Raw genomic sequence first — 27,136 nt, 5'->3', positions numbered from 1 at the left:
GTGCCCCTTGCTTAGTGCTGTTACAGACTCTGGGGCCTTTCAGAACAGGTGTATATGTACTGAGATCATGTGACACTTAGTTAAATAAAGTCCACCTGTGAGCAATCTAATTATGTGACTTCTGTAGGTAATTGGTTTCACCAGATCTTATTTAGGGGCTTCATAGCAAAGGGGGTGAATACATATGCACGCACCACTTTTCCGTGATTTATTTTTAGAGTTTTTTGAAACAAGTTATTTTTTTCATTCCACTTCATCAATTTGGACTATTTTGTGTATGTCCATTACATGAAATCCAAATAAAAATCAATTTAAATTACAGGTTGTAATGCAACAAAATAGGAAAAACGCCAAGGGGGATGAATACTTTTGCAAGGCACTGTATTTTGTGTAATAAATGCAAAGGAGGTGGTCAATCTCCCTCTCTTCCCTTCGGTGGGAGTGGTCTCAGTTTGTGTGGCGTATCTTGATCAGCTCACCGTGGCAACACCATCCACTCCGCCCTCCTCCACTGTGTTACCCTTGCTCATGGCTTTCATCTTGTCCATGATGTCAGTAAACGTCTCCTTCACCGTCTTCTCCAGGATCCAGCCTTCACTTTCGCTCTCTGGGTCTTCTGGGTTGACCAGGTTGGACAGGGAGGTGTTCACGTACTGGAGGCCGATCATCACAATAACCTACAGAGGATAAAGAGAGACATATTAGTTACAGCTAGCCTGGGCTAAGACTAACAGCTAGCGTGTGTGAAGAGCTACACCTGGCCTGAGGTAAGGTCTAGCTTCAGCAACATGCTCATGTACTGGAAGTGAAAACCCACCATAACTAAATCTAACCCTACATTGACCAACCTACAGGGGTAGACCCAGAAAGAGATAGACACATCAGCCTGCACTAACAGCTATAGGCAATGGATCACACCAATCAGCATTTAACAACTGAATATGTAGCCACGCCTATGTTCCACATAAACACATCAAACCAGTCTGAAGCAAGGAGTTAGCTAAAAACAGACAGAATCACACTGACAGGGAAAGCAACAACAAGCAAAAGCAATCATAAGTTTGCTAATGTAGTAGCATAGTGTACACAACCAAATAAATGTATTTTTTACCTCTACACTATCTGTGTTTCTGATTGGTCATTTTATAACCCCCAGCATTAGATCAGGAGTCTGATTTCCAGAAAGTGGTTTATAATTGGTCCCTCCCCCAAATTAAGATATCACTCCACCTCTCACAAGGCTATCGGTAAGGTAATACCATGGAGACAGTTGCGTAACCATGGTTATTCCAGGTAGGAGATAGCTCTGGTTGTTTTTGTCCCTGATAAGCTTCAGCAGATTGAGTCTTAGACAAGTCTAGGTTTTCAAGACACATTAAGAACTGTAATATTTATAGAACAGAGATTTGCTGTCCGTAGTAATATGTGTTTTACAAATACCAAAACAGCAAAACTTTTATAGTAACACTTCTCTCATACTTCTTCAGTTAATTTATTCTGAAAAGAGCGAGTTGCACAAAGAGACAAACAGCACGTGTTCAAGGGCAGCCATTTTGCTTTTTTTCTGTGTAGGCAGGTGGGAGTTGCAGATTTATGCGCCAGCCAAAACCAGTAACACACCTGATTCAACTAACTAACCAACCAAGCATCTTCTTTAATATAGACTTAGTTAGTCTTAATTAATCAGCTGTGTTACTGCTTTGGTTGTTGTGAAAGCATGCATCCACACGGGCCCACAGGATTACCAGTACAGAAGTCTCGTTACCAGCCCTGTGTACTACTGCTGTAAGCCTTACAGGTGAAGCTGCCTCTACGCGCGTGTCTATGTGTACCACTGTAAACCTGGCAGGTGTGTGTGTGTACCGCTGTAAGCCTAACAGGTGATGCAGCCTCTACAGCAGAGAGCAGCAGGTGTAGCAGCAGCCCACACATGAACTGGTAACATGACTAAGGCAGGAGGGATGGATGGGGTGGAGGGAGGTGTGCAAATTTACATTGCGAGTAAAGGAGGACACCATGCAAGGAGCTCTGGATCTAGCCAGGCAACTGGGGCAACTTTGTCAACTCTCAGTGACGAACGCCATCACAAAAAATACACCCCACGCCTTTGAAAAAGCATGTGAGAGGGAGTATTTTCCTTACCTCCAGAATAGCGACCAGTAGCACCAGGGCTCCTATGGTGTTCATCATGCCTCCGTAGTAGGATATCAGTGCATCACGGCAGCCCCGTTTCCAGATGTTCAGGTCCTCAGTGTGGTGGTCGTAGGAGTAGTGGGCCGTGTTGTTGGTCACCTGGTACTGGATGCAGGGCCGCGGGGAGCTGGGGTTACAGCAGCTGAATGGAACAGCATCCATCAGGTACTTCCCATCCACGTTGCTGCCGATACGACTGGGGGGTGAAAAGGCAAAGGACAGAGGTTAGGGTATTATGGGTTTTGGTCAGTGCATTGTGTGTTAGGGTCAAGGTCTTATGGGGTTAGGGGAGTGAAAAGGTAGCCATCCATCGGGTACTTCCCATCCACATTACCGCTGAAGCGACTGGGGGTCAGAGGACAAAGGGCAGAGGGTCAGGGTAATATATGAAAGCTCTACCCAATCCATTCTTCATCATGTACTGTAAGTGTGAGGAAGTCCTAGTGAACTACCAGTATTTAGAAAGGTAGTATTAGTCTGAAAGAACATCTACAACAAAGTCATTCATACCTTGACACAACCTAACACAGCTTTTTTGTTCAGTGTTCATGATAGAGGGTTTACAGAGCTTGCATTGTTTCTGACACAGAGCTGAAATCAGTCTCTCACATGCTGTCTACCTGGTAAAGAGAGGATCATGAAGGTCTATCAGTCTCTCACATGCTGTTTGAATGGGATTAACCCCATTAGCCCCTCCCTTCTGTGGACACTTTGCTCTCTTCACACTGGCTTTGGGAAGAAACTAATACTGCCACTTGCTTTCCAACAAAGGTGCATGAGCCAAGAACTCTGCTCACATTGGGAAGGAACAATAATACTTCCACTATACCTCGCTTTCCAACATAAACAAATATACACACTGAAGATGAGAAAAACATTCAGCAACTCTTGGAGGATACATCCTCCTTGGAAAGATGCACATATAGTATATCTGCCAAATACTCAGAAATTACAGCAAAAGGTTATGGAAAATCATGCTGCACACCTCTTACGAATGCTCTCTCCTAGAGTTACTTTCCTCTCCTACACTGAGAGGGCATTTCAGAGGATGTATTGAAATTGTATTCATAAATTGATGATTGATTCATTACTTCGAATGAGGATGAATTGCCTAAATGGAATTAGTCTGCATACTAGCTAATAGATGGCTGGATATACAGTAGTAGTAAACCTTGTTGTGACAGGTAATCAATCAAGCAGTTTGTAGAACGTCTGAGTAGATGAGGATTATCCTAACAAAGTGAGACTGAAAGGACTGACCGTGACAGCAGTAATCTCTGATTCTGTAGCAGGAAGTGTGCATTTGGCCTTTGGGTGGGCTGGGGGTGGGGTTTCAATTGTGATTGACAGGTGTAGGGCAGTTCTAAATTAGGATTATGGAAAGAGTGGTGTGATGGGATCAGAGATGAGAAAGAGTGACAGGGATACAGATCATTCCCAGTCATTCCCAACAACACAAACATGGAATTATACTCCGTTGGGAATACTGACACTGCAGGATAACGCTGACACAGACCAGGGATGGGAAACTCTAAACAGGACCTTGATTTGCTGAATCAGGTGTATTACAGTAGGGCTGGAGCCAAAAATCTGCATAGATCTCCAGGAGTAGGGTTTGCCAGCCCTGCTTTAGATCATTTGTTTCCTGAAAGCTAAGGAACTTAAGCAGGACTAAGATGAGGTCCTTTCACAGTCCATAGCCCATCATCATCATCGTCATCATCAACCCTGAATCAATAGAGCACGCAGCTAATATCTCCTTGAGGTCCTATTGGTTAATCACTGTGTCTAGCTAAGCCCCTATTGGTCAATTATTCTCTAAGTGAATGGTTGGCCAATCACTGTCTCTACGCAAGGCCTTATTGGCTAACTCTGTCTCTCTCTAGGCAGGTGTATTCCCAGACCCTCACCAGGCCGCATGCTGATTGGTTAGGCCATAAGCCTGAAGGATGAGGAAATGTGATCCAAGAATATTAGCCACTAAGAATTCACAGGCTCACACACATTCACACACACGGTGCACGCACACCTGACAACACTTACAATGAAAACTGTCCCTTTTTACAACCACACACTTGATATCACTTACACTGAAAACCAACACTTGAAACAACTGCAACCAAACACACCTTACACCCATACACTGCAAAATGGACCCCTGCATCATTCCCCTTCAACTCTCACAGAAAGCTCACCTTCCTTCCTGCCACCACTTTCGTTATTACTCCACACTAATGACTGAATCCCCCTCACCTCCCATAAGTCGAAAACCAACCCACACGTACGCACAGCCCCATCACCACCTCTAACACTAAAACCTCAAATCCACTGATCCTGTAATCCCTCCTTTACCTTATTATGGAAAGACACCCTTTTATATTGCTTACGACCCGCCTCCATGCACCTGGAATCCATTTATAATGAACACCCATTAAGAACAGGAAACTCACCATAACCTAACCCTACAATCTCCATTCATACCATTTGTTGGTGTGGGCCAATAGTTAGGATAGGGTTGTGTTAGCTATAGAACTGATCATAGAGCTGTTGCTAATATCATGACTCACTCTTTTACTTCCTTGGCGCTGAAGTCCAGGTAGCGGTTGCTGACCCACTGGATCTCGAACCAGTCCCTGAAGTTGTTGTTGCCACAGCAACGGAACTCCATCTGCATCTGGTCCAAAGTCCTCTTCATGTAGCAGCGTCCTGGCGTGTCTGTGTCCTTGTAGAACTTCAGGGCGTTCTTCAGGCCCTCGGCCAGCGTGAACTGGAGAGGGATCCTCATCAGGAAGCAGAGCAGAGCCGTCAGCACCAGGAGACAATTGAAAGCCACACAGGAGACTAGAAAGGATTTGAGCATGGGCTTCCACCTGGAGAACTTGATAGGGTCCAGGGAGTCGTAGCAGATCTTGCCTCCCATGGCGTTGATCCCACAGGCCAGCAGCCCCACGGCAATTAGTAAGTTAGGGACGAAGTGGCTTTCGTTGTTGTCCATCATCTCTGAGCGCTTACGCAGCTCAATCTTAAAGAACAGCCCCATGCTGAAGACCAGCACGCCTGCCATCACTGAGAACCAGTACATCAGCCATAGGAACTGGGCTAGCTTCACCCGCTTCTTCAGGTCAAACTTGACCACCATTAGTGCCATGGTGGCAACCTAGGGATATTCCCTTCCTATACACAAGGAAAATACACTACTGAGATGAGATATAGCTCTGAGGTCTGGTCGTTCTTCTGGATGTCCCAGCCAGCAGAGTTTCAGCTGTTCCCGTTAAGCGGTTTCATCCGTTGATTCCCTGTTAGGTGGTTTCAGCCGTTCTTTTCGTCTCTCAGTCTCTCCTGCAGCTCATCCAGCAGAGAAGGACTGTCAGCTCAGGCAATGATCTGTAATCCATCCCAGAGAGAAGGAGCAGAGGTCAAGGAAGAGGAGTGTGGTTATTCCTTCAGGCCCCTCTCCTCTCCCATAGTGGCAGGACCCTAAAAAGAAAACTCACCCAGACGGATGACAGAACACAGGGTCACACTTTCCCCCTCGCCTCGGTTCCAAACTTTCCCTCCAAAAACATCAAAATCAACAGTTGAGGCTAATCGTGATGTTCCTTTCGCTGGTTGGAAGAGGCTTGAGGAAGATCCTCCAGATTCCAGCCAGAGGGGAGGTGCGTCATGATAATCCCCTGTAAGCAGCCTGATCCCATTTACAAAAATCCCCCTCCAGAAGATGAGCCTGGCTGTAAGCTGTTGCCAGGAGACATAATTGGTTTGAATGCTCACGTGGTCATGGTCACCCTGACTGAACGCACCGGGGGCCGTTAACGAGGACAGTTAATGGTTAACGGAGAGTGGAGATGTGGAACTACGCCGTGCTGCGCTTTTGGAAGGGATCCCTGGGTTCAGACGAGGCAGAATGTTTACAGTGTAGTCACCTGAGATGATTCAGTAAACCACCCAAAAAACATGTAAGCCCCTCACAGAGACAGACAGACTGGAAGAATGGGTCCTTAGAGTAGTTCCTACAACAATCACAGTCGCCGCATGACCCACTTAGCTCCACCTACACTCAGCAGTCAACAACCTGTCAGTCTCTCACCTGTAGTAAGGAAGCAGGCAAATGTAGCTATAGGTGTTTGTGTCTGCACTGACTGAACTATCTGTGTAATGCTGATGGCAGTTTGGTAGACCAATAACTAACTTCTAATGGGGGCCTCTTCACTGCACAGCAAAGTTAGGATTGCGATTGGTACAGTATATGAGAGCAAGGAGGTCTTGGCCAGGTCTTCATCGACCTGGCCAAGGCTTTCGACTCTGTCAACCACCGCATTCTTATTGGCAGACTAAATAGCCTTGGTTTCTCAAATGACTGCCTCGCCTGGTTCACCAACTACTTCTCAGATAGAGTTCAGTGTGTCAAATCGGAGGGCCTGTTGTCTGGACCTATGGCAGTCTCTATGGGGGTGCCACAGGGTTCAATTCTTGGGCCGACACTTTTCTCCGTGTATATCAATGATGTCGCTCTTGCTGCTGGTGACTCTCAGATCCACCTCTACGCAGACGACACCATTTTGTATACATCTGGCCCTTCATTGGACACTGTGTTAACAAACCTCCAAACGAGCTTCAATGCCATACAACAATCCTTCAGTAGCCTTCAACTGCTCTTAAACACTAGTAAAACTAAATGCATGCTTTTCAATCGAACGCTGCTGGCACCCGCCCACCCGACTAGAATCACCACTCTCGACGGGTCTGACCTAGAGTATGTGGACAACTACAAATACCTAGGTGTCTGGTTAGACTGTAAACTCAACTTCCAGACTCACATAAAGAATCTCCAATCCAAAGTTAAATCTAGAATCGGCTTCCTATTTCGCAACAAAGCCTCCTTCACTCATGCTGCCAAACATGCCCTCGTAAAACTGACTATCCTACCGATCCTTGACTTCGGCGATGTCATTTACAAAATAGCCTCCAACACTCTACTCAGCAAATTGGATGTAGTCTATCACAGTGCCATCCGTTTTGTCTCCAAAGCCCCATACACTACCCACCACTGTGACCTGTACGCTCTTGTTGGCTGGTCCTCACTACATGTTCGTCGTCAAACCCACTGGCTCCAGGCCATCTATAAATCACTGCTAGGCAAATCCCCGCCTTATCTTAGCTCATTGGTCACCATAGCAGCACCCACCCGTAGTCTGCGCTCCAGCAGGTATATCTCACTGGTCATTCCCAAAGCCAACACCTCCTTTGGCCGCCATTCCTTCCAGTTCTCTGCTGCCAATGACTGGAACGAATTGCAAAAATCTCTGAAGCTGGAGACTCTTATCTCCCTCAATAACTTTAAGCATCAGTTGTCAGAGCACCTTACCGATCACTGCACCTGTACACAGCCCATCTGAAATTAGCCCACCCAACTACCTCATCCCTATATTGTTATTTATTTTGCTCTTTTGCACCCCAGTATCTCTATTTGCACATAATCTCTTGCACATCTAGCATTCCAGTGTTAATACTATTGTAATTATTCTGCACTATAGCCTATTTATTGCCTTACCTCCATAACTTGCTACATTTGCACACACTGTATATATATTTTCTGTTGTATTTCTGACTTTATGTTTTTTACCCCATATGTAACTCTGTGTTGTTTTTATTGCACTACTTTGCTTTATCTTGGCCAGGTCGCAGTTGTAAATGAGAACCTGTTCTCAACTGGCTTACCTGGTTAAATAAAGGTGAAATAAAAATAAAATAAAAAAAGGAGATGGGTGTGGTTGTGTCAGTGCATTCAATTAACTACATGATAGACTGACACCAGTATGCTCCGCTGGTTTCTCGCTGATCTCAGGCTCTGTCACAAGTTCTGCCAACTACTGAATGTGTCATACAAGGTCTGCTGGCCTGTTGTGCGTGCACTGGGACGCACAACAGGCCAGCAGACCTGATATGACACCTTCAGTAGTTGGCAGAACTTGTGACAGAGCCTGAGATCAGAGAGAAACCAGAGGAGCATACTGGTGTTAGTGTGCCTGAGGGCAGAGACCAGCACTGTCACTACAGCAGTATGATAATGACCTCAAATGCATGTTAGCTATCTCATTGGAAGAGTGGGGAGAGGATGTGGAAAGGGAGGGAAAGAAACCGTTAGGGACGTACACAGATTAAGCCTAGTCCTGGACTAAAAAGCATTTTCAATGGAGATGCCTAGGAATTTGAGGATTAGGCATAATCTGTATATGGGAAACCGCCACTAACAGTTTCAGTAAAATATTTCATGCACAATTAAAGACAAACATAAGAAACTGACAGATTTGTTGGAGTGTCAGCCAAACCCTTTATTCACATCTCTAGTATCACTCCAGACCACATACAGTCAGAAGAACAGATACATTGGAGGTGTATAGTGCTTTACAGATGGGAGAATAATGACAGAACAAGTGCTGTTTGTAAATATAAGGTGGCGTTGTTAGTTCTTTTAAGGACTAAGGTGGTCCTTTCTGATGAAATGAACATGTAATGAACTGTGTTACAGTACATTGCATGTGGTTAACATATTCTCTGTTTATTGCCCAGAGTAGGGTAGTGAGAAAGCAGTAATGCGTCAACTTTTTCCTCCCTGTGAGGAAATGTTAAAAAGATTTCAGGCAGCACGCTACCATGAATATTACCCAATAATATTTTTTTATGGTCAACCCTGTCAGGACATCTATGGAACTACAGAATACTATGGAACAACACAGCATAAAATCACATGAAAAACAAAGTTGCGTAAGGCTTTGTCACATCAGGGCTGAGTGAAAAAAAGAAAACTTCATTTGTTTTATTGACATGCTCTTTGTATACTAATGTCTCTAGGAGTCCCATTCAGTTCTTCTCTCAGATTCTGGAATGACAGACCAGTTAGGAGATTGGGTCCCTAAGGCCAGCCAGTTAAAATCATCCACCTGGTTCCAGTTGTTACTCTCCCGGTTCAGACCAGACACCTTGAAGTCCTGGTCCAGACCCGGGTAGGACCAGGCAAAGGGGGCGAAGCGCACCCCTTGACAGTCCTCTATGATGGCGCGGCTGGTGACGTGCAGATAGACCTGTGTGTCGGTGGTGTGGTGAGTCCGTAGCTGCTGGCATGGGAAGGAGAGGGTGCTGCCGGTGCAGTGGTCCACGAACACAGAGCTGGACACCGGCCCAGAGAAGATTTCACAGTTCTGGACGTGTTTGATGTGGACGGTGCTGGGGGAGCCCAGGAGTCTGACCTTGCAGTTGGTCAGGTGGGTCAGTAGAACGTCCTGTTGTTTAATCTCCTCCCCTGACTTGGTCAGCACCTGCCAAAAATAAACAGTGGTCATCAGAGATTTAAGATACATACCTGCAAAGAGTAGAATCTAAATCACAATTGACTAGAGACAAACATTCTCAGAAGAAATGATTGAATTAATCTTGTTATGTTAGGGACTGTTACCTGGGTCTCAAAGTGGGAGAAGCCACACTGCTCTAGCGGGCTTATGGCTCCTTCCACTTTAGTTCGGCCAGAATCCTTAGGTGTTACAGGTGGAGCTGGTGGGTCTACTTTGGGTGTATTTGCTGCGCGCGACCTAAAGGCGAACTTCTTCTTGGGGAGAATCTCGTTTCTCTTCTCGGCCAGAGAGTTCTGTAGTTTCTGGAGCGCCGCCTGGGCCTGTCTCAGCTCGTACTGCGGTAAAAACACCATGCTATCATTTAGAAACTTCTGGAGGTGCTGTGTTTTAGTAGTCACTTCCTCCAAGGTTTGGGTGGCCAGGGCGCGGTCAGTAGCCCCCGAGCAGCCCGCCAGTAACTCCTCGATAGCCGCCCTTTCACTACCGAACGTCGCGGTGAAGAACCCACTCTTCTCCTCCGTGACTGACTGGCTATTTTTCGCCTCTTTCTTTCTCTCCACGTCCTCGAGCCTATCCTGTTCCCGTTTCAGCATCCTGTCGGGGATCTTAATGGCGGACTCACTAGGACCAGAGTCCCCGTTTCCCTGACAAATACCACTCTCCACATCCATGTTTTCACTAATGTTGTTTGTGTCCGGAAAGATGCGCTTTGCTTCTAACAAACGGCCTTCTTATTGGATAAATCTCTCCCCCTTTGTGACTATACTGTCATTCCATTGGTGGATTAGGGACCGCTGTTTCCTACGTTCTCCCACTCCCACTCTCACCCAAATTCATATTTATTTATTATTTATTTAACCTTTATTTAACCAGGCAAGTCAGTTAAGAACAAATTCTTATTTATAATGCCTACCAAAAGGAAAAAGGCCTCCTGCGGGGACGGGGGCTGGTATTAAAAAATAAATAAATATATAGATATAGGACCAAACACACATCACAACAAGAGAGACACAACACTACATAAAGATAGACCTAAGACAACAACATAGCATGGCAGCAACACACGACAACACAGCAAGGTAGCAACACAACATGGTAGCTGCACAAGAAAGACATGGTACAAACATTATTGGGCAATCAATACATGATTGTTTGAGCCCATAACAAATATCCAGTGTTGGAAAAAGTACCCAATTTTCATACTTGAGTAAAAGTAAAGTTATGTTAATAGAAAATGACTCAAGTAAAAGTGAAAGTCACCCAGTAAAATACTTATTGAGTAAAAGTCTGAAAGTATTTGGTTTTAAATATACTTATGTATCAAACGTAAATGTACTTTCTAAAATATGCTTCAAAAGTAAAAGTATAAATTATTTCATATTCCTTATATTAAGCAAACCAGACAGCATGATTTTCTTGTTTTTTTAATCTACTGCGAGCCAGGGGCACACTCCAACACTTAGACAAAATTTACAAATGAAGCATTTGTGTTTAGTGAGTATGCCAGATCGGATGCAGTAGGGATGACCAGGGATTTTCTCTTGATAAGTGTGTGAATTGGACCAGTTTCCTGTCCTGCTAAGCATTCAAAATGTAACGAGTACTTTTGGGTGTCAGGGAAAATGTATGGACTAAAAAGTACATTATTTTATTTAGGAATGTAGTGGAGTAAAAGTAAAAGTTGTCCAAAATATTAATAGTAAAGTACAGATACCCCCCAAAACGACTTAAGTAGTACTTTAAAGTATTTTTACTTAAGTACTTTACACCACTGTAAATATCCATATATAATGATGTTCATGTTCTATTGTGCCCCACTGCGAAAGCAAGTGGAAGGATGACAATGCACATTATTAAGCAAAACCTGAGCTTTAATCTAGGAGAATAGAAGACAAATCTCAGAATAGTAAAATAGTCTATCAGTAGCCACCTTCACAGTAGATGTAGAATCGTTTATTATTCATTTCTCAATGTCACACACACCTCACTTTACATTTTAGTCATTTAGCAGACGCTCTTATCCAGAGTTAGTGAGTGCATACATTTTTCATACTTTCACATACAGTACCTGTTAATTCTTCTGCAGGAAGAAATAACTGCACTCTTCCAACTTAGACCGCTGTTGCAAGTATAAGAAATGGGTTTGTAGTATATGGAATACAATAGGCCTACATGAATTCACAAAATGTACACCAGAATAGACTGAATTACAATGTGTATTGTTGGCACCCATCTCTGATTGAAACATGGTGTACAGAGCAGCACTGTGAATAGGATTAATTGTTTAATATTTGAGATTACTTATAAAAGCTGTTACCCCCCTCCTATATCCCACTGGAGGGTATGTGAGTGGAATAACGCCCTCGTTTCGCTGATCTCTCTGTGGTCAATGTACAACCTCCTCAATTACTTTATCAGCCACATCAAGGTGTGGCATCTACTAGTGGCCCGCCCCCTACCGTTCATAATGGCCAAGTCTACTGTAAAACAATTTCCTATTCATAGGGGAGAAGAATTATGAAATAGCTGTCATGGAAGTTTAAAAAACGTTCATTAATGGTAAAACAGATTTTTTTAGTATTTAGAGTTTAGTGACAATTTTTCCGTCCTATGTTACTACTATGGAATATTGCAACGATATCTGTAGAATGCTCGGATGTTACTGCCTTCTGCTGGAGCGGCACTACCCGTGCTGTGATGGCGAGGAAACCCCGTTGACAAGGCACTGCTTTTTCATGACGGTGAGTTTCCCTTTGAGTGTATTATAATTTTGTGATAAAATTTCTAGGAAAAAACACACACAACCTCCTTCCTCCCTTCCTTCGGGGAGGGAAGAGACTGAGAGTGGAGAGAAATCTATCTGAGACACAACAGGGACAGTGAGAAAAATATGAGTGGAAGAAGGAGGAGGAGGAGAAGGAGGGGGGAGCAAATTAAAAGTTGCCAAATGGAGATATTGGGTTTCAAGAGGAGTGAGACAGGAGTAAGGGTTTGCCGTCTTTCAGTCGTCTTTATGTTAATCGTAAAAAATACTTAGGTCTCGACACTGTTTAGCCGTATCAACGAATTCTATCCGACGATTCTAAATAGGCGACATCGGCTAGCTAACCTTGAACAGGCCGATGTTTACCAGTAAAAAAAAATCCGCGGTCAAATAGCTAGCCCAAAGAGCTGCTTGCTGAAGAAGACTCCGTGCTGTCGTAAATTCCACGATTGAAATATGTCTGTTCAGCAAATCGAGGGAAATCTGACGTTTGGCATTGCATGCTGGCAGATGAGCTAAATAGAAGACAAATGGTAGCTTCCGAAGTCTACCCCAACACAGCAGAGAAAGAGAGCACGTCAGCGACCAGCTAGAGGCTGGGAGGACAGGCTTTTTGTGCTCGAATGCGATTATCATTGTCTGTCGATTCAGTCTATTTTTGGACATAAATCGCAAGCTGTACATCAGCTGGCGGTCTAAACGACGTTTCCAAAGCTTGAAGGCTGTGGCACGACTGTCGTTACTAGCTAGCTGTTTGTCTGATGCTATGATTTGGGAGGGTGTTATTACGATGTCGAAATTCTATTGGAGCTAAATGTTTCGACTATTCTTTGGATAAACAGGTTTATAAATTACTCCGACCCTGGCTAGCCATCTCTTCTTCTTGTACGCCTACTCCGACCAGTAAGCTAGGTGTATCCAGGGGAGATGAAACACTATATTGTGACTATTTTGAATTTTCCTGGGCACCTAGCAAGCTAACAGCGTTTAGCTAGCGGCTGCTTGTTTTCTCCATTCGCAAAATTCTGTTAAATTGAACTAAATCTTCCAGGCTTTGAGACTGTGCATTTCGCCAGTTATTTGACACGTGTAGCTATATTCCCCCATTTAGTGGTGCTAGCTAATCTAGCCACTATCACAAAATAACCCCAATGTTGAAATGGGAAGCGAAAAGGGACCTCATTAGAGGTTAGCTAGCCGATTAGCCAACGTTAACCTCGACGCCATCACCAGGTTATATTGTCAAAAATATCTTAAAACGGCAACACTTGAAGGGACCCTTCAACGAGCACGTGTATCGGTTTAATTTGTTAAATAAAAGATTGTTTTACTGTTTTATTTCCTTTTTTGTTGGTGGAAAGCTTAATATAAAGTGGCACTCTTATCTGCGTATGCTAGCAGCTAGCTAGATATCTGGGCTGCTAGCAAAAAACAGGCTAGCAGCCCACATTTTGAAAATACAGCTAGTTGTTTCACAATTCCAAAACGACCCGTTTTATTAACTATAATAATCGTGCAATTTCCCTACATCGAGCTACTCAATTGCAGCTGAGACCTTTTATGACGCTTTGCTGTTTGAGCCTTATTAGGCTTGGTTCTTTCTCAACCAAAGATGGTGGCCGAGTCGCCATTTTGTTTGAAACTGGTTAAACGTGTGAACAGACTGATACAAGAGCACAGTCAATGTTACATCACTGACATGACACAATGTATCACATTTGTAATTTGACATGACGTCGAATGAAAGATACAAAGTCAAAAATGAAAATGTTGCTACATTTGGACACATCACAGCCCCCCCCCCCCCTACAGTGGCATGGCATTTTTCAAAACACCACCTTGTTTAACCCAGGCATTGCAGCTCTGTGAATTAACGAAATACACAGCTTAGCCTTGAGAATATTCGAATACTACATTCCAGCTACATTTACTGATTTGCTCCTCATTACTATTCACCACTTTATTAACTGTTTTATGTCCCCTTTCACCATGATACAAGGTCAACATAATTGGAGGTAGTTCTGTGGAATGCTGGCTATTAAACAAAGCAAATGCTTTGTAAACCTTCAATTCCCAAACAAACAACCTTTAAAGGGAACAGGGTGGAGTTATTTAGACTTTGATGACCATCTTCATTCAATGGGAGGTGACAGGAGAGACAACCAATGTGCAGGAGAAGAGAGAAGGCTAGGGGGCGGGAGCTTCACTCTCATGGAATAGGGATAGGTAGGTGGAGGGATAGGGGCAATACTGCACTTTGAATACTATTGTTCTTAACTTCTCTCTTTTTCTGTGCCTCCCCAATCTCTCTTTCTCCCCACCCATCTCTCTTATCTCTCACTCTGCCCACCACTCCATCACAGGAAATAAAAGGTGGTGGTTAATGAATGATTCCATGCTCGCTGTCAGAAAGCTGTGAGTGTTTTATTGCGTCGCCAACTGTCAGATAGGCATGCAGATACAGTCTGACACACACACACACACACACACACAGGAGGCTGCTGAGGAGAGGACGGCTCATAATAATTGCTGGAATGAAGTGAATGGAATGTTATTAAAAAACCATGTGTTTGATACAATTCCATTTACTCCAGTCCAATCATTACTATGAGCCTGTCCTCCCCAGGTGCCACCGGCCGCCTGTGACTCACACACCCACCCAGCACTTCCTCTGTATTGTCTCACTGCCTATGTCTCTGCATTACTTTCCTTAACTCTTTAGTGCTCACAAGCATTCATAAGAATTGTTGCAGCAATGTAGGCCGTCATTGTAAATAAGAATTTGTTCTTAACTGACTTGCCTAGTTAAATAAAGATAAAATAAAATGTAGAATAGTAAGAGGGTTTTGAATAAGAACTCTTATATTGCATTTATGAGCTTTTTAGCGTAGTTACAGAGTGTATACAGTTAAAATCCTAATAGGATATCTCCCCCTTCCTCTTATCCTTTCCTCCGTTACACCTCTTTCTTCTCACTTCACCCCCCTCCTCTCACTTCATCCCCCTCTCTGCTCTCACCTCTCCTCTCCCAGGTGTCATGGATGATGAGGACGATCGCCGTCTTCTGGATATTATAGGGTACATCTATCTAGAACACATAAATCACAAACACTATAACACATCTACAAACATCTAACTCTTAAGGCATTAGTAATGGCAAGTGGAACCGATAAGTCTGTTGCCCACGGGTTACGAATGTTAACTAAATAGCTTTTTTTTAAAAAGTGAAATTCAGATGATCTCTGACTCAAGCTCTCTCCCTCCTTCTGTCCTCCAGGGATGTGCAGGCGTTGAATGACTACCTCCACGGCTCCACCAACAAGTCTGTGAGTGTCTCCCCCTCTGGTCTACTAGTTCATCCATGCCCATTTCAAGTAATATATTATTTAATGAAGTTAGCACGCTGCTTTGTGATACAGGTGAAGTGACGTGTATTTTCTCCCTCAGATTGAGGAGGATGACGTGACGAACGCAGCGTACGGCTCTGCCGGAACCTTCTTCACCAGTAACACTGTGAGTAGAAGTAACTCTGCACTTACCTGCTGGTAATGGGTTTATAAACTGATGGAGCCTGCATAGTTATAAAGTGTTCTCTTTCTCTCAGGCTGGCTCTAACTCCGGCCTCAAAGATGAAGAGTTTGAGGATTCAGCGAGGGTGGGCCTCCAGCTTTCCAGCAGCCTATCGTTCATTGAGGACGAGCTGGGGGGAGAAGCTTCTCCAGGAGGAATGGATCTTGGCGGAGGAGAGGACCAGCCCTTTGACATCCTGCAGAAGTCTCTCATGGAGGCAGACATCACTGAACAGACTCTGGAACAGGAGGCCATGCTAGACTCTCAACCACCTCCCCCTCCTCTACCCTCGGCCCCCTCCCCATTCCCCCCCCAGCTGGTCTCGGGGGGGTACGGTGGCGGGGTCACTACAACGACAGCGGCGTTTCCCAGTGGTCAGTTCCTCCAGGGCATGTCCCAGCTGCCCAATGGCCAGGCAGGGGGGCACATCCAGGTGTTGGGGTCCTTCGGAGGGGGAGGGGTCCAACAGATCCTCCTCCGGCAGGGTGGGGGGGTAGGGGGGGCGGTGGGGGGAGTAGCAGCAGGGGGGCAGGTGTTCGCCACCCCCTCCCCAGCGGCCCAGGTGAACCAGGTGGGCTTGCCCTTTAAGAACATCCCCCTGCAGAATATCATCATCCAGAGAGGACCAGGGGGCGCCCAGGCCCTGGTCAGACCTATCCAGCCCAAACCCCTTCAAGCTGGGGCTCAGACAGTCTACAGCCTGGGACTTCAGACCACAACCACCACCATGGTTAACACTGCGGCCCAGGGACACTACACAGCTAACGGCTCCATCCTGGTCCACTCTCCCTTGGGGCAGCACAACCAGGGACAGCAAGGCCAGGCCAACCTGCCCCCAGGGCAGTACCTGGTCCACCACAATGGCCCCTCAGACCCATCCCAATCAACCCTGCTAGCCAATCAGAACACAGTCCAGCTCATCGCCGGGCAGAACTTCACAGCGACGGCGGGAGGTCAGCTAATCCAGGTGGGAGGCAGCCAGGTGGGAGTAGGAGGAGCCATGACCCAAACATGGCAGAGTTTTCCTGGTACAAGCCCTGCCCCAGTCCAGGCGGCATCAAATCAGGGGCGTCTGACGCTGGTTGGCACAGCAACTGGGGTTAGAGGGCAGGTGTCGGGCAGCCCAGTGCAGCGCCTCGTACTGTCTCAGACTCAGAACAGCAGCTCCCTCTCCCCCCTGTCTCTCTCTGGTACTGCCACACAGGAACAGGAGTACACACAGGTACTAACTACAACTCTCTTTCTCACTTAATTATTACCCTCTTTGGATGCGTTTCTATAATATGTTTTTGTAATGTTTTGTTCTCCAATTCCTCAGGACAAGCAGGCTCAGACACAGCTCGTCAACCTCCTTGGAAACAAAGGTTTGTGTTTGTGTGTGTGTGTAGTTGTTATAGATGTATATAATCCCCTCTCCTGACATCTGTTTCTCATTTGTCTCATAGCTGTGAAAACAATGACCTACATCAGCCAAGACGCCCCGCTAAACACACAGGTATTCTACATGTTATACACTGTATGTGTACCTCCTACTATAGTAAGTGTTTGGGCGCTAAGCAATTTATTTAAATGGTGTAGTATGAAAAATGTATGCACTCACTAACTGTAAGTCGCTCTGGATAAGAGCGTCTGCTAAATGACTAAAATGTAAATGTGTGTGTGTGTGTGTAGGTCTGTGGTGGTCATAAAATGTTAGGTTACGTGCAGTTATGTTGTTAATATGCCAGGTAGGCAACACCGTTTGTAAAGTTGATTCATGTGCTTAATTTTTTAGAATTGAGCAATAAATATAGCAGCACGAGAAAGCTGGGATCTTCTTTTAAATAGTGTCCAGTTAAAACTCTGTTTTCACACGCGATTGCACAATGACTGGGCTTATAAGAACACATGTTTCACTAGGCTCTGTAGGCTATGGGCTCTCCAACCGTGTTCCAGGGGTCTTGGGCCTAAAGGCTATGTTTGGAGTTATTTGCCACTTTAGTTTTGATACAAACCTTATCATAACATATAGGCCTATGATTCGAAAAAGTATGAAAAAATGCATGCGCTGTTTCTGGCCTTAGACTGCACAAGCTGGACATCATTCACAAGTGATAATATTTTCACCCCATCAGACTATTCTCAATTGAATCTTGTCTTTATATATATATACTAAAGAATATATGTGAAATTAGTTTAGATTTAAAATTGGCCATTATCATTCACCTGTCAGAACAGGGGCAGGGTAAAAAAATACATGTCATCCATATGCACTTGAATAGCCAATGGAAGACTCTTTTCCCATGGTTCATTTTCATGCCAGTCATGTAGGCTGCTCCGATTGTAAAGCGAAGCAATGTGCTTATTATTATTTTTAGTTTCCATCTAAACTCAATTGCATAGCCTATAGAAATGTTGCGCAACATGGGCTTACAGCCCTATGTGTGTGGTGATGATGATGGTATTGAAATGTGTCTTTTGTAGGTCAGCGCTCAGAAGAGGCCGGCCCCTCAGCAGCTCTCCAGAGGAGGAATGTAAGTAGTGTGTGTGTGTGTGTATGTTTATAGATGCTGTGTGTGTGTGTGTGTGTGCGCATGCAGTGTCTAGTGAAAGTCTACACACCCCTTGCACAGTTTTCACATTTAGCCTTAAACGTCCAATGCAGCCGTTTTTATCTCAATATCAAATCATTTCTGGATAACAATTAAGTACCTTACTGTGATTGTTTTAAATTAAAATGGTCAAAAAGAAACAAAAATAGCAAGAATGGCTTTCTAAGAGGTGTTGAGTGTTCCTGTATTGTCCAGTCTCCGTCCTGACTTAAATCTTCTTAAAATAATCTGAGGCAAGGTTTCAATATTGCTGTCCATCAATGATTCCCAACCAAACTTACTGAGCTTGAGCAATTTTGACAAAAACAATGGATAGATGTTGCCCTAAGAGTTGTGCAAGGTTGGTATAATCTTATTCAAAATGATTCACAGCTGTAATGGCTGCCAAAGGTGCTTCCACCTAAGTATTAACTCTGGGGTGTGAAGTCCTACGTAATCAATACATCCTCATTTTGTATTTCTTAGTCATTTGGAGAATTTTCTAGAATTTTTCTTTCACTTTGGATTGGTTTTTATTTATCCTTTTTAGATTAAATTTTAAGGCAGCAAAATGTGCAGACTGTGCAAGGGGTGTGTAGACTTTCACTAGTGACTGGATATGCGTGTGTCAGTGGTGTACTGCAGTTTTGCTGGGTCCCCCTTGGGGGGCTGAGGGAGTGTGTGTGTGATACGTGTACTGTGTGTGTCTCTCCAGGATGCTACAGCAGTTGAGGATGGATCATTCTGGGGTTCTGTCACCTGACATCGCCCGCTTCACCTCATTGGATGACGCACTGCACAGACTCCTCCCCTACCACGTGTTCCACGGAGCTCCGCCCAACAAGGAAGAGTTTTCCCAAGGTCAGCTGTTTGTTCACCGAAAGTCAGACACTAATGGGGTTTTCCAACAGCAAGGCTCAGATCAACATGGCAGTCTTGCCATTGTTTATGAAAGGTTTTCTTTATAATGTTGAAATAAGCATGTATCTAACCCCCATATCACACACTCACAAACTGAAATCATAATATAATATAATATTGTGTGTACACATTGTACAATCGATTAGTGAGAGAGAGCCTCAAATATCACATTTATTTGAATATATCCACTGTACACACAAATTCCGGCAAATTGGTTCCTGTTTCAGTCATGTCTTTGGTCACGTTCGCGTGGGTAAAACAAAAATTCCCTAATGATTGGTTGATAATAGAGCCTCCCACAATGCAGGCGATGGCTGCATGGCGCAGTTTGGGAAAATCAACTGAAGAAACTTGCAGTCAAAACGTCATTACCTTTGATAACATGATTTTTGTAAAGTTCATGGAGTTGACATGTAGGTGTGACGGACATCACGCTGCTTGCTTAGTGAGTACCACTTCCTCCTGATTCGGCTAACACTGAGGTTTGAACCCAGGACCTGTGCCTTGCTAGTACACGTGACCGCCCTCCTGAAGTGTCTTACCAGTCGACCCCACTCAAATAGCTAGCTATTCGCTGGCGTAAGTGGGGACACTTCAGGCTGAGGAGTACGTTTTATACAAACCCATGTGCTACATAGGTGCCAGTCGGACAATTCTTATCCCCAGAATGCAACACACTTTGAACTGCAGTCACCAATGATAGTCATCGACTTGACAAAAGTGATCTGCTCGAACGCGCCCATTGAGATGAGCATGATGCAAGGCTTTGCTCTCACACAGTCACACAGAGTATCTGCACATGTGCGCAGGTGCGCATCACGCTGCTACAACGTGGTAGCTACGAGACCAAAACAGCTGAGGGTTTAGCCTTGCGATTCAACACTCCTGGTTGTTGCGGAAATTGACCCACTACTACTGTTTACTTCGTGTATCTACGTCATCTTGCGTCATCTCCCTAAATCTACCTTTAAACTTAACCTGACCTATCACCTTATGTATTGCTGCCTCACAGTGGCAAGAAGTGACATCCCATAAAACACGAAAACGATACAACACATACATGGCTCCTAGCCTCCCATGGATACAGTAGATAGGTTACTTTCTTTACTAACACTAAAACTAAAACTGAAACTAAATAATATAAAAAACCTAAATGGAAATGTTTTTATAAAACTTTAACTAAATAAAAACTAGTAAAGTGGATCTGAAAACTAACTGAAACTAAACCGAATAAAAAAACAACAACTTAAAACTAAAAGAAATAAAAGCTCATATAAAAACACAAAACTATAATAACCTTAATTCCTAATGTGATGAGTAGATTGGATAATCATAATTTAGGCTAATAATATAACTCACTGTTTGCAAAAATGCATGGCTGAGCACGTAGTGGTGTAGAGTAGGCCTAGCCTGTAAATCAAATCAAATGTTATTTGTCACAGGCTTCGTAAACAACAGGTGTAGACTAACAGTGAAATGCTGACTTATGGGTACTTTTCCAACAATGCAGAGTTAAAGATTTTTTTTTAACAATAACATCTAAAAATAACATTTTTAGACAGTAGCAGCAGCGTATGTGGTGAGTGTGAAAGTGTGTGTATGTGAGTGTGTGGCGTCAGTATGCATGTGTGCACGTGTTATGTGTGTGTGGGCGTATGTAGTGTGTATGTATGTGTGTGTTGGGGTGTCAGTGTAAGTAGTGTGAGTGTGTGGGTACAGTCCAGTGTGTGTGCATAGAGTCAGTGCAATAAAAGGTCAATGCAGGTAGCCATTTGATTAACTATTTAGCAGTCTTTTTTAGCTGTCTTATGGCTTGGGGGTAGAAGCTGTTCAGGGTCCTGTTGGTTCCAGACTTGGTGCACTGGTACCGCTTGCCAACAGTCTATGGCTTGGGGGTCTGTGTAACACTTATCAATCTAACGATCTAATACACTCGTTGAAATTGAACAATATAATATTTGTTTCTATGTTTCAATTTCAAAATGTTCTGGTCCACTTGTTCAAATTGAGTAATAGAAAATGGGTTTAAAATGTTTACATTTCTAGTTGACCTTTTTTTTGTTTGAAAAATGAAAGTTGAAATATTAGTGTGGCTGGAAAAATTGGGTGATTTCTAACACTGGTTGAAGTGGATGCTACCACTTCAGTGTGGGGGGAGATTAGCCTTGTCTACACTGTAAAGTGTTAAATTAATGTTGTCCTTGGAGTCGAAGTCTCACACACACACACACACACACACACACACAGTGATTATTTATTTATATAAAGCCTATGATCATTGATCATCATTGATCTAATAGGCCTATTTAGATCAATTATTATTTCAATATATTCAAACAGCGCCTAAGATTAGCTCCTTTGCCTCTCCTCCCACAGACACGTTTGCGTAAAATCCCTGCTTCACTCCTCCCACATCCGTTGGATATAATGCAGATAGGCTATAGTCTAATTTACTTTCACTTTCTCACTGTAACGTACTATTAGCCTACAGTTTAGGATAATGGGCTGCAAAATAGGAGTGTTGTAGTGAATTTGGAGGGCAGCTCAACATGGGACACATACACACGCATAGCCCCTGGTCTCCAGGATCCCAATATACAGTAATTTGTTTCATTGGGTGTGCTCATGTTGCCTACTAGCCTACGGTCGTTAGAAGGATAGTTGCCATAAGGGGGAAATACTACTGTTAAAGCTGCAATATGTAACTTTTTGGGCGACCCGACCAAATTGACATAGAAATGTGAGTTATAGATCTGTCATTCTCATTGAAAGAAAGTTTAAGCAGTAGATCTGTTCTATGTGCGCTATTTCTTTGCTTCCCGTAAAGTTTTGTTTTTGTGTCTGTTACTTTCGTTTTTGTCTGAAAATACAATATTTTTGGTTATTTGAAAATTATATTTCACAGCGGTTTAGATCGTACAATAAAATTAGGAAAACTATCTCTGCAGTCAGTGACAGTGCCAAGTGTTTTTTGGTTGTGCTCATAATGCAACATGGCCATTAGAAGCGTGTATGCCTATAAGTTGCCAGGGAAAAACCTGGTGTGTGTGTGTGTGCCAAACCTCACCTCAGGACCAGTCCGTGACTCGCAGCGCTCGTCTTTACCCGCTGTCCTGTCTGGTGTGTGTGTGAGTGAGTGTGAGAGAGATTTCTCCTCCAAAGGACCACATTAATTTACCACTTTGGATGAGCAGGGTCTCTCCCTGTGCACTGTAATGGTAGCATCCACTTGAACCACGTATTTAGAAATCACCCAGTTTTCCTAACCGCACCAATATTTAAACTTTCATTTTTCAAATGGCACAAGGTACATTTGAAAATTAAAAAAAACTATATCAAAATCTACATTTTACAGGGTAGAATAATGTGAAACTGAAGTTTCTTAACTCTGTTTCTATTTTTTAAATTTCCGAGTGGATCAGAAAATGTAAACATTGAAACTAATATTCTATTATTCAATTTCAACTATCGTATTACATCATTGGATTGATAAGCGTTACATGCACCCTTGGGTGGCTGGAGTCTTTGAATTTTATTTGGGCCGCATATATCAGATACGTTTCTTCTCTTATCTTTGCAGGGGGAAAATGTGGCCTTTTATAAACACATTTCATGCAATTCTACTACACTTTATATGACTGGAGCAGAATAATTTTTAATATGACAAAAATTACAGGGTAGCCTACTCTGCTGACACTGACAAAGAGATGAATAAAAACGTTGTTGTCTAATCCATATAATAGGCCTACTAGAAGGGGAAACACAAATACAATGTGACGTCCATCTGACCTGGAAGAGGAAATTATTGTCCAAATACACTTTCAAGTGGCACTGACCCAACAATGATAAAGAGTGAATATGCACACTCACCGTGGATGTAGCCGATGTTCTCCGCTGGGGCCAATAAGATAGGCCAGGGTTCCCCAACTGGTGATGTTTTATTTGGCCCCCAAATTTTCTGAGAAGAAACAACAATGATATATCAATGATATATGTATATTTTCTAATTGACTGTAAAAGCACAAGCAAATTAGCTCCAAGTGATTTTAATGCTGGCAGAGTCAGGATTTGGCACAAGTAGCATGAGTCCATGGCCCCATCCTGCCAGGTGTCAACGGTACAGGCTGGTAGCTGTGGTGTAATGGTTTGGGGAATGTTTTCCTGGCACACGTTAGGTCCCTTGATACTCGTTTAGCAACGTTTCCATGCCCCAAATAATTCAGGCTGTTCTGGAGACAAAGGGGGTTCCGACCTGGTACTAGATGGGTGTATCTAATAAACTGTGTATGTGATCGTATTCAAATATGCAAGCAAGGTTTTAAATGATTATGTTTTAGTCAAATATTATATCTGTTTGGGCTTCTTGCAGTCAATTTGCAGTCTACAAATTATTTGTTATTATGTTCCGGCCCCCTGACCATCCGCTCAAGAAAAAATAATCCCACGGCTGAATCTAGGTAATGATCCCTGAGTAGGCTATACTGTCCGTTAAATTAAGTTGCGAATTTTGATAACTAAAAGACAGATTAGAGTCTTTTCATTGTCTTCTCTTTACAGCAGCGTTTCCCAAACTTGGTCCTGGGGACCCCAAGGGGTGCACGTTTTGGTTTTTGCCCTAGCATTACACAGCTGATTCAAATAATCAAAGCTTGATGATTAGTTGATTATTTGAATCAGCTGTGTTTGTGTATTTGGACATTTGCTTTCCAAACTATGTTTTCCCGCAGTTGTATTTTGAAATATTGCAATGGGCCTATGCCTGGCTGGGCCTCTCTACTTTTCACTGACAGTCGCAACTCAACCATCATCTATTTGGTATTTGCCGTGTGCACTGCCCAAATTGTGGGCCCTTCCGCTGGAGGCAATGTAATTTTAAAACAATCCACAGCTTCTTTTTTTTTAAGAAGCTAATAATTCTCTGTGGCCAAATCATGCGTTCTGGTGTAGTAGCCTATTTTTAATGTTTTTATTTATTTCTGTGATAGACTTATTAGGCTTTATAATTTTGGCAATTGAATTCAATTTACTTTAGGGGAAGCTTAGCCATATGGACGTGCCACCTTTGTTGCCCTAGAATACTAAATAAACCCTTTCTCACCAGAATAATGTCTTTAATGATAGAATGAATGCTTCAATCTAGTTGACATCGGTAAAGTTGTCTTTCGTCTCTGATTCTCTCGCGCAGCAAAGATGTTTAAGGACCGGGGAGAAAATGCAATAATAATAAATTAAAAAATCAGTTTAACCGGTTTTAAGGAAATTAAAAGCTGTGAAAACGACCAAACGTTTCTGATAAGATTTCAGTTCGGCTTGGTTACATATTTTATGTGGTTGAAATACTATCAGCTTTTATGATGCTGATAAAGATAGCACTTTACAGACGGTCCCTATCGCTCATTCACATTCTCTCAAGATGCTGAATGAAATAAATCATATTTCTCCACTCCTGTTCCTGAGTCAAAATGTAGATTTTGTATATGAATTTGTATAGCGCCTCACAATCCTTACACATATCATAGCTGGCACTGCTATCATCCTAATTTACCACTTCACCAAATCTTCCCCAAACATTAAGCTACTGTTCTGGCCTCCCTACTATTTATTTTCAACTCTCCATTTCGCAGCTTTTCTGAATTGCACAATAATGATACATTTATGGATTTTTAATGCATTGTTTTCTTTTTATTCAACCCGCCTGCCAGCCACCCATCTGCTTTTCATCCACACCATATTTCATGACCCTAAACCCGCCCGCCCTGCGGATATAACCGCAGGGACTGCAGGTTATGTGTCAACCCGTGCATCACTATTGTGTGTGTGTAACCACTGTGTTCTGTCTCTTAACAGTGGATGATGAGTTTGAGTCGATGGCGACTCAGGTATTGAAGAGGACCCAGGTCATGATCAACAAATACAGACGACTGCTGATGGTGGAGGCTGAGGTGAGTACGCACACACAATTATTTTTAATATTTGAAAAGTGTACGGTTGTTGCTAAGGAAGTCCCTTCCCCTCCCTGCAGCGCTCCAGTCCCTCCTCAGAGATGGTGATGATTGACAGGACCTTCAACCAAGAGGAGCGCCAGAACCTGACACAAGACAAACGTATGATACTGGTGGACCCAGGTGAGGAGGCGGGACATGGCATGGGTGTGGACCATTTAAAAAGTGTGGAACATTATTTTTCTCATCATCATCTCTCTCTCTCTCTCTCCCCTCTCTCTTGATCTCTCCCTCCATAGATGGCTTCTTGGAAGATTTCTGCTGTGGGGTGAAGCCGTCTCCCCTCTCTCCCCCCTGCCTCCCCTTGGACCCTCTCTCCTCCCCCTCGTCCAGCCACGGCGGTAGACAGACAGGGAAGGGGGCAACCACAGACCCCCCTTACAGGACAGACCCCCAGTCGGGCTATGGAGACCCAGGGGGAGGCGGGGGAGGAGGGGGAGGAGGAATAGACTCTTTTAAGAGTATCATGGACCTGAAGAGGACTCAACATAGCAACTATGGAAACAAAGCTGCCTCTAGCAACAACAGCAACTATCACCACGGCAATGTGGCTGCTACTGCCACAGCGGCGATGTCGACAGGGGCGGTACAGACTCAGTTCCTGTCTCACCTGTCCTCCTCTCACCCCCAGGCCCCCCTGCCCCTCCCTCCCACCCTGCCTGACACAGACTCGGTTCTAGAGGCAGCCGTCAACAGCATTCTAGAATGTTAGACAGACAGACTTGACAGACGGACGTGCCACCATTCTATTGTTGTATCTCTCCATCTCTCTCATCCTCCCATCCTTTGCCCCCCGGCTCATTCTTGGGGCTACACGTTTGTTATTGTTTATTTTCTTATTTTCTCTCTCATGTCAGTCCAGTTCAACCAGCTCTGAGTTAGTTACTGTCATAGAAATATAATCTAGATTATTTTTCTATGGTTACAGTACTATGGTTACTGTAGGACAGCCAGGGGTCATGACCTCTGTTACATCATATCCAGTTGGGTGTGAGCCGGAAGAAGATGTCAACCCCCTGAACCCCAACTTTAGCCACGTGCCATTATGCTGAAGTTTAGGGAGAAGGAAGATGATGATGATATGATGATTCTGTGCCTGAGAAATTCTACGTTGTCCTTGAAATGTTTACATGAAGAAGCCTTGTAAGAAATGTCCTTTAATTTTTGCACCTGACATTACACACCTACACACACTGAGTATACCAAACATTAGGAACTCCCTCCTAATATTGAGTATTCCCTTATAACAGCCTCAATTCGTCGGGGAATGGACTCTACAAGGTGTCGAAATTGTTCCACAGGGATGCTGACCCATGTTGACTCCAATGCTTCCCACAGTTGTGTCAAGTTGGCTGGATGTCCTTTGGGTGGTGGAACATTCTTGATATACATGGGAAACTGTTGAGCGTGAAAAACCCAGCAGCGTTGCAGTTCTTGACACAAACCGGTGCGCCTGACACCAACTACCATACCCCGTTCAAAGGCACTTACATTTTTGGTCTTGCCCATTTACGTTTTGAATGGCACACATACACAATCCATGTCTCAATTGTCTCAAGGTTTAAAAATCCTTCTCCTCCCCATCATCTACACTGATTGAAGTGGATTTAACAAGTGACATCAATAAGGGATCATAGCGTTCACCTGGATTCACCTGGTCAGTCTATGTAATGGAAAGAGCAGGTGTTCTTAGTGTTTTGTATACTCAGTGTATAATACCATAGTCATTGATGGATTTGACAACTACAAGAAAGATATTGTAATTTT

At 43.7% G+C, this 27,136-nt stretch overlaps 3 protein-coding genes across 3 annotated transcripts; 1 reads left to right on the top strand and 2 right to left on the bottom strand.

The window, feature by feature from the left end:
- Nucleotides 1-324: 324 nt before the first annotated feature.
- Nucleotides 325-5,803, bottom strand: prph2a (peripherin 2a (retinal degeneration, slow)). Its single transcript, XM_041859369.2, has 3 exons — nucleotides 4,761-5,803; nucleotides 2,143-2,389; nucleotides 325-677 (listed from the first exon to the last, which is right to left on the bottom strand). The coding sequence occupies exons 1-3, from the start codon at nucleotides 5,339-5,341 to the stop codon at nucleotides 471-473; spliced, it is 1,035 nt and encodes a 344-aa protein (XP_041715303.1). The 5' UTR covers nucleotides 5,342-5,803; the 3' UTR covers nucleotides 325-470.
- A 2,686-nt stretch (nucleotides 5,804-8,489) lies between these two features.
- On the bottom strand, nucleotides 8,490-10,268 carry LOC121547969 (tubulin-specific chaperone C). Its single transcript, XM_041859370.2, has 2 exons — nucleotides 9,647-10,268; nucleotides 8,490-9,509 (listed from the first exon to the last, which is right to left on the bottom strand). The coding sequence occupies exons 1-2, from the start codon at nucleotides 10,211-10,213 to the stop codon at nucleotides 9,042-9,044; spliced, it is 1,035 nt and encodes a 344-aa protein (XP_041715304.1). The 5' UTR covers nucleotides 10,214-10,268; the 3' UTR covers nucleotides 8,490-9,041.
- A 1,725-nt stretch (nucleotides 10,269-11,993) lies between these two features.
- LOC121547016 (BRD4-interacting chromatin-remodeling complex-associated protein-like) lies at nucleotides 11,994-26,690 on the top strand. Its single transcript, XM_045209724.1, has 13 exons — nucleotides 11,994-12,283; nucleotides 14,670-14,721; nucleotides 15,339-15,384; nucleotides 15,584-15,632; nucleotides 15,754-15,819; nucleotides 15,911-17,098; nucleotides 17,195-17,240; nucleotides 17,322-17,371; nucleotides 18,340-18,389; nucleotides 19,162-19,307; nucleotides 25,215-25,309; nucleotides 25,390-25,492; nucleotides 25,609-26,690. The coding sequence occupies exons 2-13, from the start codon at nucleotides 14,694-14,696 to the stop codon at nucleotides 26,079-26,081; spliced, it is 2,340 nt and encodes a 779-aa protein (XP_045065659.1). The 5' UTR covers nucleotides 11,994-12,283; nucleotides 14,670-14,693; the 3' UTR covers nucleotides 26,082-26,690.
- Nucleotides 26,691-27,136: the final 446 nt, after the last annotated feature.

Source organism: Coregonus clupeaformis, chromosome 31, assembly GCF_020615455.1.
Source record: "Coregonus clupeaformis isolate EN_2021a chromosome 31, ASM2061545v1, whole genome shotgun sequence".
NCBI classification, from domain to species: domain Eukaryota; kingdom Metazoa; phylum Chordata; class Actinopteri; order Salmoniformes; family Salmonidae; genus Coregonus; species Coregonus clupeaformis.
The sequence above is the reverse complement of the archived record's forward strand: the minus strand, read 5'-3'. Positions and strand labels throughout refer to the sequence as shown.